We start from the raw sequence: 14,798 nt of genomic DNA, 5'->3' as shown, positions 1-14,798 counted from the left end.
CCATCCCAGCTAGGGAATGAAAAGGGACTCCGAAGCCAAGTCAAGGGGGCCTTGAAGCTGGACCCCAGATCAGAAGGTGGACTGCGAGTAAAAGCTGAGGGTAAGAGGGTTGGAGAAAAGGGAGATCCAAGAGTGACACTAGGAGGACTTAAGCACAGGGTATCGGCCTGTGGGGGATGGGCGAGACTATGGCCATACTTATCCTATTTTCATCAAATGCTACCAATCTGAGTGTAAATTGGTACCACGTTTCGGGGTGGAGCGGGGGGAGACAATTTGTAAGTGTATAGCAAAAGCCTTAAAAATGTCCATATCCTTGAACCAATTAATTCCATTCTAGTAACTTATCATAAGGAAAATTTTAAACTACACACGTTTGGCTATAATGATATTTATCCAGCATTTCTAATAGTCAAGAAAGGCCCGAAATAACAACAACAACAAAAAAAAAACTATAAGCCGCTTACTTGTACATTAATAAGGGGTTGGTTAAGTCGATTAAGGAACAGCTATAAAGTGCAATATTTTGTAAGTATTACAAAGGATGTAAATGAATATTTACTGATATGGAAAGACATTTATGCTAAATTCTGCGGTAAATGCCAGCTACAGAATTATATGTCCAGTATGTGTGTCAATTTTGCTTAAAAAAGTAAAAAAGCGTACCTTTGCAAAAACAATTGGCTGAAAGAATATTCTCTGAGGTATTAATGGTCATTTCTGGACAGAGACTATGGGTGGGCTTTCTTTTCTTATTTTTACAACTGCTTTTATAATTTACTTTTTAAAGGATTGTTTTTAAGTAATTCTACCCAGTCTTTATCACAAGTGACACCTTCTTTCCCAAACTTTCTGGAGCCCTCGCCAAAGAGGAAGAACCAATGTCTTCAGTTAAAATCCAGACACTTTTCCCATACCTAACTTGGGATTTTAACCTTGTTCTATCTTGTCCTCTAGTCCCTGTGTTCTGTTTTTTCCTGTGTGTTCCCCCTTCATGCCTGGGGACCCCTTCACCGGGGTCCTGCGTCTCTCTTGTCTGTCCCTGCTCCACCACCTGCATGAGACCTCGCCTGACCCGCCGAGTTACTGTAAAACTTCAACAAGATCTGGTCCGACGTCTCAGTCGGTGGAATCGGAGTCCAAAGGTCTGCGTGTCGGAGACAAAGGGACAGGCCAGCACGCCGGCTCCGACGGCGGCTGCAGACGTCCCTCCGGGGTGGCGAGGTGGAGCCGCCGCGGTCCCCCGGCCTGTTGTCTCGCGGGCTGCAGAAGCTCGCGCGGCTCGAGGCGGCCGTCGCGTAATGACGTCTTCCCGTTCACAACGCGGAGGCTGCGCCGTGAAGTTTGTCCCTTTGGAGGCGCCGTCCCGGCCGGCGGCCCGCTCGCGTCATGTGACCGAGGAGCGCTGAGGCCTGCGGCGGAGGGAGACGACGCGCGGCAGAGTCCTGCGCCGGAGGAACGGCGGCGGGATGGAGGCGACCTTGGAGCAGCACCTCGAGGACACGTGAGTCCTGGGGTCGCGGCGGGGTGAGTTGACAGGGACACAGGGCGCAGCCTGCGAGCGCCGGCCAGGCCTCTTGAGGACGCCTTGTCCCGGGGCCTCTGGGTGGGGGTAGGGGGTGACCCGGAATAAAACGCCGCCGGGGCCTCGCACACTCCGGAGCGAGCGAGCGAGTGAGTTAGTCTCCGCGGCCCGAGCCCACGGCCGGCTGTCGTGTTGAAATTGTCTTTAAGGACAGGGTCGTTCTTCGGGGGTTTAGGAACCAGGTTCATTTGGAGAAAGAATGTACCACCTGTGCGAAGTCGACCCCTGTCGTGTCAATATGAACACACTAGCGTAGCTCTTTCCGGTTGTAACCAGTTATTTGGTGTTTAAGAAGGTGGAAGACAACCAGAAGTGTAAGAAGGCGTGCAGGGAAACACCTCCTTCGCACCAGTACTCCTCAGCTTCCCACTTCCGCTTCTGGAGGCAACCCGTGTTACTTAAGAATTTTTCAACATTTATTTCAAGGGGGGTTAGTATGCTAGAGTATGCCTTTTTAACAAGGAGAACAGTCCTAGATATTTCAATGTTTGTGGCCCTCCAAAGCTCAGAAGGACCTGGCGCAATCATTTCTCTCATCAGAGAGCTATTGGGCTATCTATTTAAACTAGTGAATTATAAATTTAATTTTCTTGGTGTAGAGATGGGCGGTAGTGAAAAAAGATTAAGACTGATTTAAGGCACTTACGACAGTTTCTGGTACATAAAAAGCCTATATGTGTTATTTAAATTCATTTTCCCACATCATTTGCTTTCTTCTTCCTGTGTTCCTGGAATTAGAATGAAGAATCCATCCATTGTGGGAGTCCTGTGCACAGATTCACAAGGACTCAATCTGGGCTGTAAGTATCTCACATCAACCCTTTGATGGATTGCCCAGCACTTGATGTGGACTGGGAGCCTAGTGTGCTGCTGTTCTCTAGTTTTTACTTCCTGTTACCCTGCCACTTTCCGGGAACTTCTGGGAGAGTAAAGATCACCTCCAAGTAACAAAGTTAGAAAGTTGAAACTTTTCATTTGGTATCTATGAAGGTAGAAATGTTCCTTGCGGTTCTAGCACTACACAGTTGTTTCTAGTAAAACAGTGTTTGAATCATTTTAAATTGGGTCTAGAAAGGACTTCAGATAATGACAGCAGTTACCATTTATTGAATGTACGCCATATGTTGGGACTGCTACACTTTGTATACATTATCTCTAACTTTCACAATAACCGGCCAGATCGGTGGTACAATTTTTTTGTTTGTTTTTCTGTCCAAATTCACTTAATAAGTGAGTAGGCAGTAAAAATGGGGACTGTCGGGTTGGACATACCTGCTCTTCCATTTATTAGGAGTGTGAACCTGGACCAAAAAGAATCTTTCTGAGCCTCAGTTTCTTTACCGGGTTGTTGTTTAATAACAATTATTTTTATAGAATTGCATTCACTGAGCTCTTACTATAGGCCAGGCACCATTCTGAGTGCTTTACATTTACTAAGTCATTTAATCCTCATAATAACCCTGTGAGGTAGATGAAGAAATTGAGGCACAGAAGTTGAGTAATTTTCCAGGGTCCTACAGCTAGTAAATGGTTGAGCTAGGATTTGAGTCAGGCTCTAGAGCCTCTTAATCACAATAGTATAAGGGTATATAATGTATGTAAAACACTCGGAACATAACCCAGACATAATGCTCAAAAAATGGTAACAATCACGGATGAGTAAATAAATGTCAAAAGGTAAACAGTGGAAGCCTTCAGCTAATTAATGTCAGAACTAGTAAACCCAGGACTCCTTGCTTCTTACTCCTCTGTACTGCAGGAGTTTTTAAACTCTGAATTTTTGCTGGGAGGGTAATTGAAAGAGGTAGTCTTGTAGCTCAGTTAGGTTTTACACACAAATCAGTTAGTTGGGAGAAAAAAGGCAGATTTTTTTGAGGCGCTTGCCAGGCTCACAAATGGAAAGGCTGAAATTCAAGTGTGGATAGCTAAAGCTAAATGAGTTACTTCGAGAAACCGTCAAGACCCAAAAGACTGCACTGTTGTCTGTCTACTTAATGTTTTATATAATAGAAGTAAATCCATCAACTCTGCCATAGTCTATTACTTGACTTAGTTTCAAGCAGACGGGCTTGTGTTGCCTTTTATATACGGAAATGTATTGCAAAGTAAACTCAGTATCTACTTTTTGTACCTGACACCCAAGATGTAGTTATTATCTACAGGCTAAAACAAACATTAGTAAAAAGTCATTTCTGTTGATATTTGAAAACAACCAGCTTATTCTAGTGGAAATAACTGCTCACAGGGTATTTATATATTCTGTCAAGATGATCTTACAGCTGCACTCCTGAGTAAAGATCTTTATATCCTTTGAGGTTGAGCTCAGTAAAAGGAAATCAGATTTCCCATGAGGAATTAATTAGTTTCAACAAGTCTGTTGCCCTTACTGACTTTTTTGTCAATCTCACCTCTGAATTTCTTCTTGGTTTCAGTTTGCTTTCAGATTGACTTGAATTACGGCTTCCTTATGTGCTTGAGAAGGTGTTTAGAGATGGTGATGAAAATGACTTGGAAAATTGAGTGTTAGGGCTTTATTGACTTAAAAGCTGCTGTCTGGCCTTCTCTTCTCACTGCTGTAACTGGCTGAGTATCAGGGCAGAATCATTTCATGTCAGTACCTAACTTAAGAGACCAAGAGCTGACCCTTCTTTTTGTAAATAATTCAGTTCAGTTCTACTGTAGCTCTCTACTCATTTTTTGGACAGTCAGGTTACCTGATGCCATCTCTGTCTTCCAGGCCGTGGGACCCTGTCAGATGAGCATGCTGGGGTGGTATCTGTACTAGCCCAGCAAGCAGCTAAGCTGACCTCGGACCCCACTGATATTCCTGTGGTGTGTCTCGAATCAGATAATGGGTGAGTAGGTGTCAGCAGATCCTTCCTTTCCTTTTTGTTCAGAAAAATCCCTGAGATACTTGACTGGGGCCTACCCTGCATTCATCATTCAAAGGACTTGGAGGGAAGTTCCTCCCTTTGGACCACAGGAGCAGATGGATTGATCTCTGAAGCTAATACACTTTCAGAACACAGTGACATTTAAATGAAGAGTAAGAACTGTTACGAACCATCAGTCTCTCAAGGAAAAGAAAGCAATAAATAGCACAGAGGAAGACTAAACAGAACAGAAACACTGTCTGTAGTAATAGAAAGACTAAAGATATTCCAAGTGAGGGTCTTCCAAATAGTAAGTGAGAAAAGCAGAATATAATACTATCAACATTATGATCACAGTTTTGTAGAATGAGGGGGAAAAAATGTGTATATAGAGTATACATGCAGATAAAAAAAAGGGAAAATAATAATAGTGATTGTCTTTGGTAGGATTATAGGATTGATTTCATTTTTATATTTTATACTTTTCTGTATTTCCCACATGTATTGTGTTTATATTATTGCTTTTATACATGGAAAAATGATAAGTATTACTTTTTTAGTTGTATCCTAAACCAAACAGCATCTTTACACTGACTGCCATTTGTAACGTTTTACTGAGTATCGTCCACTTTGCCTTTCAGGAACATCATGATCCAGAAACACGATGGCATCACAGTGGCAGTGCACAAAATGGCCTCTTGACGTCTCAGACCTGTTCCCCAGCAGCCTGTCATAGGGACTCAGTTGTACCTTATGTTAATTATCCTATAGAACTATTAGAGTTCGAGTAATTAGGCCATTCATGTAATGTGTGTTGGACACTTTCCTGTTAATTTTAGAGTAAACTGCTTTTGACACCATGGATTGACATATCAAAATACTAGTTAAGAAAATATCATGTTTTGAAGCAGTTGGTTTAGGGCACTTTGTATATAGAATTTTGTTATGTTTAATAAATCTGGTTGGAGGAGAGCTTGGCTCTTTTCTGGATTCTTTAAACTCGTATCAGTGTTTATTTCTTTCAACTATCAAATTATAATTTTTCTAAAAAAGGTATTCCAAACTGTTCTCTTTTAGAAGCTTCCAGAAATACATAGATTCTCACAGAAGCATCCATGGAATGTAAAACAAGTTAAACATACTCCTGCCCCACAATAAAAACATAATAGTGGATATCATTAAGTTCTTACTATATGCCAGGAACACATTTAATTCTCATTAATAACACTTTATGGGTTCTCAGTAGCAAAGAGGTAGAAGCAACTCAAATGTCTATTGATGAATGGATAAACAAAATGTGGAATATGCATACAATGAAATATTCAGCCTTAAAAAAGGAAGGAAATTGTTGACAGATGCTACAGAATGGAGAACTCTTGACATTATAAGTAAAATAAGCGAGTCACAAAAAGACAAATACTGTATGATTCCACTTATATGAAGTACCTAGAACAGTCAGATTCAGAGACAGAAAGCAGAACAGTGGTTGCCCGAGGTAAGAGGCAAGAAGAAATGGAGTGTTACTGTTTAATGGGTACAAAGTTTCAGTTTATAAGATGAAAATTGTAGAGATGGGTGGTGGTGATGCTTGAAGAACATCAACGTACTTAAGACGCTAAACTACACTTAAAAATGGCTAAGATGGTAAATTTTTTGTTGTGTGTATTTTACCACAGTGAGACAGTTTTAATGAAAAAATAAACATGAATAAATCAGCACAATTACAAGACAAAGATAACTTATAAAAGTGAGAAAGACTGAAAACCTCAAAACAGAAAATAAAACAGTCCAATAGCAACAAAATACATTTAGGAATTACCCTGATAAATGATGAAAAAACTTTATGAAGAAAAAGTAGGGATTAAAAAATGAGCAGAACTAAATAAATACATAATGTAACAAAAAGATCAAAACTGCGAAGAATTTTTCTGGAATTAATGTAGTGCTAATAAAGATGCCAGTGTGAATTTTTTTGGTGAACCTGACAAACTTTTTTTAATATTACATGGAAGAATAAAGGTTCATAAGTAGTCAAAAAAAAATCCTCACCCTATATGGTAGGTACTCTCATTTGCCCCCTTTTCCATTTGTGTAACTAAAGCTAAGTAAGGGATTAGCAGAGTCACCATTTGGACTTAAGACTGTCTCAAAGCCTTAGATTTAACACCCAGACCACTGCAGAAATCTGTATATTTGGCCATAAAAAAAAAATCTACCATTTGAAAATGTAGAACATTATCTTCTCTTCAGCCTTTATTCTCAGCAACAGAATGGTGCCCAAGCAGGTACAAAAGACCTCATTTTGTTGAATTTGAGTGCAGCTCCTGTTGCTCTTTAGCAATTTAGTATTTGACAGCCTTTTAAAGTCTCCAGAATATGATTTATTCAAAAATAACAAGCACCTACAAATAAAAGGTGCTCTGTGAGGATATGAAGATTCTGAATGAGACATGGCTCTAGCCTTTGAGCTTGTACTTGATAGAGACATGTATGTCTTTTGTCTTCTCCCTACTTACCAATCCCTGACGTGGAGCCCCTGTGTTTGTATTATTGTCTGTCTCCCCCACTAGCATAGACGTTGTGAGGGCAGATGGGTCATTTACAGATGCATCCCAAGCACTTAGAACAGTCCTAGCACATAGTAGGCACTGAATAAACACGTGCCAAATAATGAATATATAACAAATACAAGGGAGTTCTGTGGCATGAACTGGGCCTTTCCAGGCAGAGGGAATGGCAATGGCAAAGACAGGTGATAAACCAAAAGGGATGTTTATGTAATATGAAGTGCTTTAGTTTGGTCTGTGAGGTAGGAGGTGAAAAAGCTGGAAGGTAGGTTAGCTAACTTGAGGAACTTGAGTACCTGCTTTTTAAGCATCCCAGGCCTTATTACCCTGTTAGCAGAATGGGGTCTGAACAAGTGAGGGTCAAAGTTGAGTTTTAAGATGAATCTGAGGTAGACGGACCTCATTTTTTCCCAAAGAGAAAAACTTCTTCTGGCTTATTTTTATATCTCCAATTCCTAGCTCAGAGTAACAGCCAACCTTTAGTGAGTTTTTGCTACATGCTAGATGCATTGTAAGCAATTTACTTACATTTAGTTCATTTAATTCTCTTTTTTGAAGTATCATCCCCATTTTAGACAGGAAGAAATAGGCTCAGCATGATAAAGTAATTAGCTCAGGATAAAATATGGGAGACAATTTTTAAAAGTTGGCAGAAAGGGAACTAAAGGAAATGAATCAAAGACAACTGAGCTATCCAGACAATGAAAAACTGGGTGCCAGAAGCAGCTAACTCAGGGAAGGATTACGGGGAGAAGATGGCTGGGTCTGATTTTAGATTATGTTGAAACTGAATATTCTGACTTGATATCTAGGTGGTAATGTTCAATAACAAACAGGTATTGGGCGCTCCCTATGTACCTTCCTTCAGGGACCTCCCATTGCATATAGAACAAAATCCAAAGCTGTTAACATAGTCTGCTAAACCCCGCATGACCCAGCCCTGCAAACCCATTGTGCCAGAACTCATGCCACTCTCTGCCTACACATAGCCTCTCTCTCTAGCACAGTGCCTGGTGTATAGGAGGCAACTTTATTGAATGATATGAATAAATGAACATACTCTCACACTTCATAAGAACCTTTGAGGTAGGGTATAGTGCACCCAATTGCATTGGTGAAACGTAAGACTTATGCTGGAAAGAACTCAGGGCTGGAGATGGCCGATTTTCTAGTCTGTACAGAGCTGAAGCTAAAGATTGCATGGGGGTTTCCAAGACCACCTCTGTGATGGTTAATTTTACACATCAATTTGACTGGGCCGGGGGTGCCCAAATATTTGGTTAAACATTATTTCTTTGTATGTGTGTACCAGTGTTTCCGGATGAGATTAACATTTGAATCAGACTAAAGCAGACTGCCCTCCTCTCTGTGGGTGAGCCTCATCCACTGAAGACCTGAATAGAATAAAAGGCCAAGTAATATAGAATTCTTTCTACTTGCCGGACTGTCTTCCAGCTGGGACAGTCTTTTGCCTTCAGACCCAGCCTCAGACTGGAACTATGCCATCGGCTCTCTGACTGCAAATCTTTGATTTCTCTGCCTCCGTGATCACATGAGCCAAGTCCTTATTGTAAGTCTCCATCCTATTGGGTCTGTTTTTGTTTCTAATACAACATCCCAGGTTTGATGTTTCCTTAGGAGGACTCACAGGACTTGGCATTATTTTATTCACATGGTTTATTACAGAGGATAGATACAAAGCAAAATCAGCAAAGGGAAAACGCACATGGTGCAAAGCCCAAAAGAAAGCAAGAGCAAGCTTCCAAGAATTTTCTTTTAGTGAAATCACACAGGATACACTTAATTTCTCCAGCTATGAGTTGTGACAACACGTGTGAGATGTTGCCACCAGGGAAGCTCATTAGAGATTCAGTGCCCAAAGTGCCCTGATCACATGGGCATCCTCTCCCTGGACTGCTCTCAAAATTCTAGACTCCCAGGAGGAAAGCAAGTGTTCAACATAAACCATATTGTTTATACAAATAGTTTAAGCAGAGTGATCCACTCTTACAATTTAAGGAATGGTGGGAACCCTCCTCCCAACATCTTAACTCTTTTCTGCACAAAGAGTGAGGACAGGGAAAGATGTAGCTAAAAATAAAACCTCAATTCTAGATGGTAGTGCTGTATTTTACTCTAAGTCCCTAAGTGCTAGAAAGTATTCATGGCTGTATTTGTCAGGGGATTGAGGGTAATAGTGGTGATTTATGAAATCATGCTTGAATTCAGCATTCTTGCTGAATAACTTTAGGGCCAAGAGTTAGAAAGTCAGAGGTTGAGGAAACTATAAGCCTTACTAAGCTGATTGGGTACTGATGCCAAAATGTTAACATCCTAATAATGGTTTAAGAATTCTTTGCTCTTGATATTAAGCCCCATCTGATTAATAAGAAACATTTTTAATGAACTAAGTACCAACAGTGGGTCTGTTAATGTGCAGTCACTATATATATATATATAGTCATTCCTCACAACAAACTTGCAAATATTATTAGCCACATTTTATAGGTTTGGGAACAGATTCAGAGAGGGTAACTTGCCCACAGTCTGCAGGCTTAAATAATGGCTAAGTTGAGATTCTAACCAAGTCTGCAGTTCCCATCATACCTCAAAGCTTTCTGTATGAAAGATATGTTTCAAGAGGTTCGTGTCTGGGACCTTGCAGCCCTCCTAGCCTCTATGAATGACTCCTTGTTCTGCCACCTTTCAAATCTGATCCAGCCCTCAGCATCAGAGCTCTCTAGCAGTATAAAGCTAGCCTCATGTCATGTGGCAATCAGAATCATAGATAGCTCTGCTTTAAAAGAGCAGCAAGAACCCATCAAAAAAAAAAAAAAAACACCAAAAACCAAAAAAAAAACCCCAAAGTCTTGAGATGTTTACCAAAAGCGCTTTCTAGAGTATGTTAGTAACTACAAACAACTCTGAAAGACATTCCCCTTTCTTTTGGGTTTTGTCTTCTGCGGAAGGTTTGTTTGATCCTTACCACCAGCACCACGTAACTGCATCATCTTTTCCACTGTTACACTTAGAGGGCATCTTCCCAAACCACCAAGCTCTGCTTCTGCTGGCGCTTCAATCAAAAAGTACTGAGTTGGTTTTAAGAGCCTGAGAAGCCCCTCGCTTTTTAAAAAGGAATCTGCATAAATATGTGCAGATTTTCCAGACAAAACAAGAAAAACACTCTTTGGTGTAAAATACACTCTGGTTTAAAACCTGGAATGTTGCTGCTGGGGAGATGAAAGGCAATTTTCTGTTGAATTTTTTTTTTTTTTTTTGATGTGTAGGGTGGAGCAGAGGAAGGAAATGGGATAAGAAATCTGAATTATCCCAGAAATTTTCTCAGGGACTCAGCCTTAACCATTTCCAAAATGCAACAGAAAAAAGGTTTCATTAAAAGTATAAAAATATACCTTTCATGGGAAGTGTTTGGTAATCAAGTATAACACAGTAATTAAAACAGGGCCTGGAACTCCAAAATACAAACCAGAATCTTCAGTCATTACACAGAAGGTCACACAAATGGGCTGACCATTGCCATCTGTAGCCCAGGAAATGTAGCTCCCAACTCTGGGAGAGCTGTATGCGTTCTCCTGTAAAATAAGCACGTCCCCAGGAACAGCAAAGGCGTGGATATCAGGGTTCTGGGGCCCCATCCCCTGCCTTGAGCATAGCATTAAAGGATAAACTGAGGCGTATTAAAACTGATAAAGAGTTTATTTCAGCAAAAATGTATTTGAATCAGGCACTGACAAACCAGAAGAGGTTAGGAGCGCTCTACCATCAGGAGCTCGGCAAGAGGATTTTACAGAGAAAATACAGAAGCAAAGCAAGGAAATGACTGATTGGCTACAGCTTACAGCCTAGTTGGCTGTTTGTGATCGGTTTCCCTTAGATTTCAATTTTGCAACCTTGAGGCATTTCCTGGCTTAGGTTTTGGTTTGCTTATGTAGGACACACAGCACCAGGGCCACCTCAGTCTAATGGCTTCCTGTTGCTTTAGCTAAGAGGCTTGTTAATTTCTTGTATTTGCTACGCTGCCAGAGATGTCGATTCAGGTACAGCAGGAGGTATTTGCTGTGGGCACAGACTCTTCCCTGTTCAGCCGACAAGTAAGCTACAGTAATTCTATCTAAAACTATCTTACCAAGAAAGCCGAGGGACTTTCGTTGTGTAGCTCTGGCCTTAGCAAGATTCAGCAATAGTTGCCAGAGTTAAGGAGCACTGTCTTCCCGTGCATTAATAGAGAGAAAAGAGCAAGGAGTGAAGGCAAAAGGAATAAAGGTTTCAAATAGGAGATGAAGATACTGATCTGTGCTCTCCAGAAAGCTGTCCACCTCAAGATGTTACCTGCTTCTAGGCAGGAACCTCCCTAGCCAATTTTAATTTTAGGTCTCCAATTGTGTGCAGTTCCAAGAGTCTGCAAGAGATCTTTTAAACAGGGAGAAATGAACCCAAGGTTTAAGGCCCTGAAGTTTGGCTGCTGACCTGGTATGGTCTCTTCTAAGAAGGTTCAAGGGCAGTCTTTGTTCTTAGTGATTTCAGATCAGAAGGGTGGGAGACAGTTGGAAATCTTGGTTTGGAGAGTAGTCAGATATTTGAGAAAATTAGAAGAATTCATGATAAAGTCTGGTTTACAGGCATATAGCAAAACCTCAAAGACAATGAAAAGAACTAGAATCTGATTCCACAAGGTTGTATTATAGTTTTCTATTGAAACATAATTTTTCTCTCTACAATCACCCTCATTTCTATCAAAGATAATCATAGTAAGACTAATTTGTTTGCAAAATAAATCTAGTCTCATTAAACTTGGCCTGATTATTTACATAGATGCAGTAAGAACAGTCATTGAACTATATATATAGGCTCTTTTGTTAGAATCTGCTTTGTTAGAACTTTTCATAAGGAATCTGAGATTGAATTTTTAAAGGCTCCCCAGACTAAAAAGCCCAGTCAAGGATTTGTCATCAGACTTTACCTGGAATACCTATAGATTTGGGTGACTTCCTCTCTTCTCAAGATCCCCAAGACAGCATGAAGCTCCTGGGCCTGCCACGAAGTGATCTTCCTTACTCACCCGGTAAGGCTTCTGGGAACCCTGTAAACAAGATGTCAGGACAGTTTTTCTAAGGAGCTTTATTTCCTCCATAAAGTTTTTAGTTCCTTAAAACTGTCTGGTCATAACTGACTTTATGCACATTCTCAAATATGACATTCCAGTCAAAGCCTTGGTAATATAACACAGTGTTTCCAACTGTGTCCAGTTATAAGGACATATTCTCATTAGGCTTATATAAATCACTATTTTGCCATGAAAATAAGAATACACAAATTTCCAAATTCTGGAGGGATCAGACAGGGGAACAAAGTAAATATTTCACTTTCATTTACAAAGGTATACTTTACCAAATTGCCTTAAGTCATAAAAGAGAGAAAGTTTTCCTTAAATCTGGAAAACAAAACATTAAGGAATTAGTAAAGTTTCAAATAAAAAGTTGTAAAAAAGTATAATCATCCTCATCAGTTCATTTAATCTCTTGTTATTAATTCTTGTTCAGCTTGAATCCATTTTTTTCCTTAGCTCTGGAAATTCTCACCCAGTTCACTTTTATGATCTTAAACTTATCAGAAACCTGTTTTCTAGAGTACTTGTCAGAGTCCTTTCCATGAATCTCTCTAAAGAAAAAGCACTTCTGTGAAAGCATCAGAGTAAAACAGTAACTCTCTGAAAATTATAAAAAGACTTAAAAATCCTTCCAAACCTTTCTTTACCCACAAAACACATTCTACTTTCCTTCCTACTTTACACGCACAGTTGTTTTCTTTCACCTTTGTATTTCTAAGTAGGTTGTAATTACATATGATTGGAATTCTCAACCCTTAGAATCTTTACCTTCTAGTGAAAACTAAGAAGTAAGCCATTGTGGACTGCCTGTTACACTAGCATTCTGTGGACACTGGCACATTTATAAATGTATTTCATAACTTCTAGAAGTATATTCTTCCTTATAGTAAATTTTTCAATGTGGCACAAAACATGTTTAACAATAGGCTCAAATATCTTTAGTTCCTCTGTAATAAGAAGCCAAAAATAGATAAATTTGGTTCAATACTTAATCTGATTTGGAAATAACCTAGATAGTCAATGAATATGTGTCATCTAACTTAGCTTAGATAACTTTCACCTAGTTTCCAAATAGCCCCACATACCCTTTTGTTTTAGTCCTTCTAGTAAGAATCACTTTGCTGAAGTCTGCATTTCAAAGAAATGGCTCTGGGGTCCTAGAACATTTGAGATGTAGAACACTAACATCTCAAAGTTCAAAGGCACAGAGAAAGGATGTCAGTTCCACCAAGAGGACTCTTATTCCCTAAATCCAGATGTTTTACAATATCTGCAACCCTCTGAGATGAATAGAGGAGGTTTTGAGATTGGGAAAAAGGCTAGATGGACTTTGAATTGTTTCTAGAACTGCATTTCTATTCTTGACAAGACTCGATTTGTAAGACAAGTACAGTTGTTTTGAATCGAGGTTTCAAATAGGAGAGGAAGATCCCGATCCAGGATCTCAGGAGAGCTGTCCACCTCAAGATGCTATCTGCTTCTGGGGAGGAACATCCAGAGCCAATTTTAATTTTAGGTCTTGACATCAAGAAGTCAAATGGACCCACCCATCCAACTATATTATCTTCAACTTGTTTCCTTATGTCAGGGAAATTTCCAGCTAAGATGGAAATTAACAGATTCCTATGTTCCAGATTTAGAGCTGTGAGTCTTTGGAATGTTTTAGCAAATCCTTCCACAGAGGCTTTAGAGTGTTTTTCTTTCCCTCTGGGTACATAATTTCATTTCAGCTAAGGGGAGAAGGCCTAAAAAAAAAAACCAAAAAAAAAAAAAAAAAAAGACTCCTACCAGGCTTTCAATATCAGCTTCCAAAATGGCCAACTTTTAACCACAAAGCTCACTAAAAAAATCCTTTGAAATATCTTATTCACATGTTTTAGGTGGGACAAAGAGTAACTATACCTGGCAGTTGAACTTTTCTTTTTCTTTTACTTTTCAAAGGTATCTCTATCAAATAACTCAAAACCAAAACCGAGGCTTAAACATGGATGTAAGAGGCATCCCCAAGGAAGCTGAAAAAGATACAATCCCTGCATCCCCATGATCCAGAGCACCTCCCAAAGATAACCAAAGACTTAGACAATTCCCCTGACAGTGGGCGACAGTTGGTAGAACACTAGCCACAAACACGGAGCAACCCACATTTCAGTCCAGCCATATTTTGGGGGCCCCCAACCTGACAGTTGGGCTGCCTATGCACATAAGAACTGCCAACCTGCATGCCCTGATGGGCAGAAAGCCAAGCCAAGTTCTCAGGACACAAAACAAGATAAATGAGAAAGCCATAGCAGTCCCTGGGAGGGAAAGGATCCATAAACAGTGGGGAACCCAAACGAAAATTCACAAGCCCCGATTCAAAAGATCTAATTCTTACCAGTGTTTTTCTTCTGTCAATCTGACTCTAGAATGGAAAGAACTTTCCATTTACCTTCCTTTCTCAACCAAGCATCACAGGTGGAGATCCAGGAGCGCCGACTTGGGTAAGAATTCTCACCCTCTGTGGGCTTGTGCCAGCTTTCCCGGGATCCCATCTGCAGGTTCTAAAGCAAGTGGGGTGTCCCAGCAGGTCTCATCCTGACTACCAGAAATTGTAAAGGAGGAAACATAATTTTCCCTCTACCCTTTATAATAAGTGCTTGGCTGAG

At 40.3% G+C, this 14,798-nt stretch overlaps 1 protein-coding gene across 1 annotated transcript; it reads left to right on the top strand.

Annotated features, from left to right (window-relative positions):
• Positions 1 to 994: 994 nt before the first annotated feature.
• LAMTOR5 (late endosomal/lysosomal adaptor, MAPK and MTOR activator 5) lies at positions 995 to 5,457 on the top strand. The gene is made up of 4 exons (XM_031457511.2): positions 995 to 1,527; positions 2,324 to 2,385; positions 4,323 to 4,440; positions 5,100 to 5,457. The coding sequence occupies exons 1-4, from the start codon at positions 995 to 997 to the stop codon at positions 5,158 to 5,160; spliced, it is 774 nt and encodes a 257-aa protein (XP_031313371.2). The 3' UTR covers positions 5,161 to 5,457.
• The last annotated feature ends 9,341 nt before the right edge of the window (positions 5,458 to 14,798 follow it).

This window comes from Camelus dromedarius, chromosome 9, assembly GCF_036321535.1.
Source record: "Camelus dromedarius isolate mCamDro1 chromosome 9, mCamDro1.pat, whole genome shotgun sequence".
Taxonomy (NCBI): Eukaryota; Metazoa; Chordata; class Mammalia; order Artiodactyla; family Camelidae; genus Camelus; species Camelus dromedarius.
This window is presented reverse-complemented; position numbering and strand designations above follow the sequence as displayed.

Coding starts and splice junctions, on each gene's coding strand:
- LAMTOR5 (XM_031457511.2), top strand. CDS start 995: ATGCCTGGGGACCCCTTCACCGGGGTCCTGCGTCTCTCTTGTCTGTCC. Junction 1,528..2,323: donor AGTCCTGGGGTCGCGGCGGG/GTGAGTTGACAG, acceptor TCCTGGAATTAG/AATGAAGAATCCATCCATTG. Junction 4,441..5,099: donor TGTCTCGAATCAGATAATGG/GTGAGTAGGTGT, acceptor TTTGCCTTTCAG/GAACATCATGATCCAGAAAC.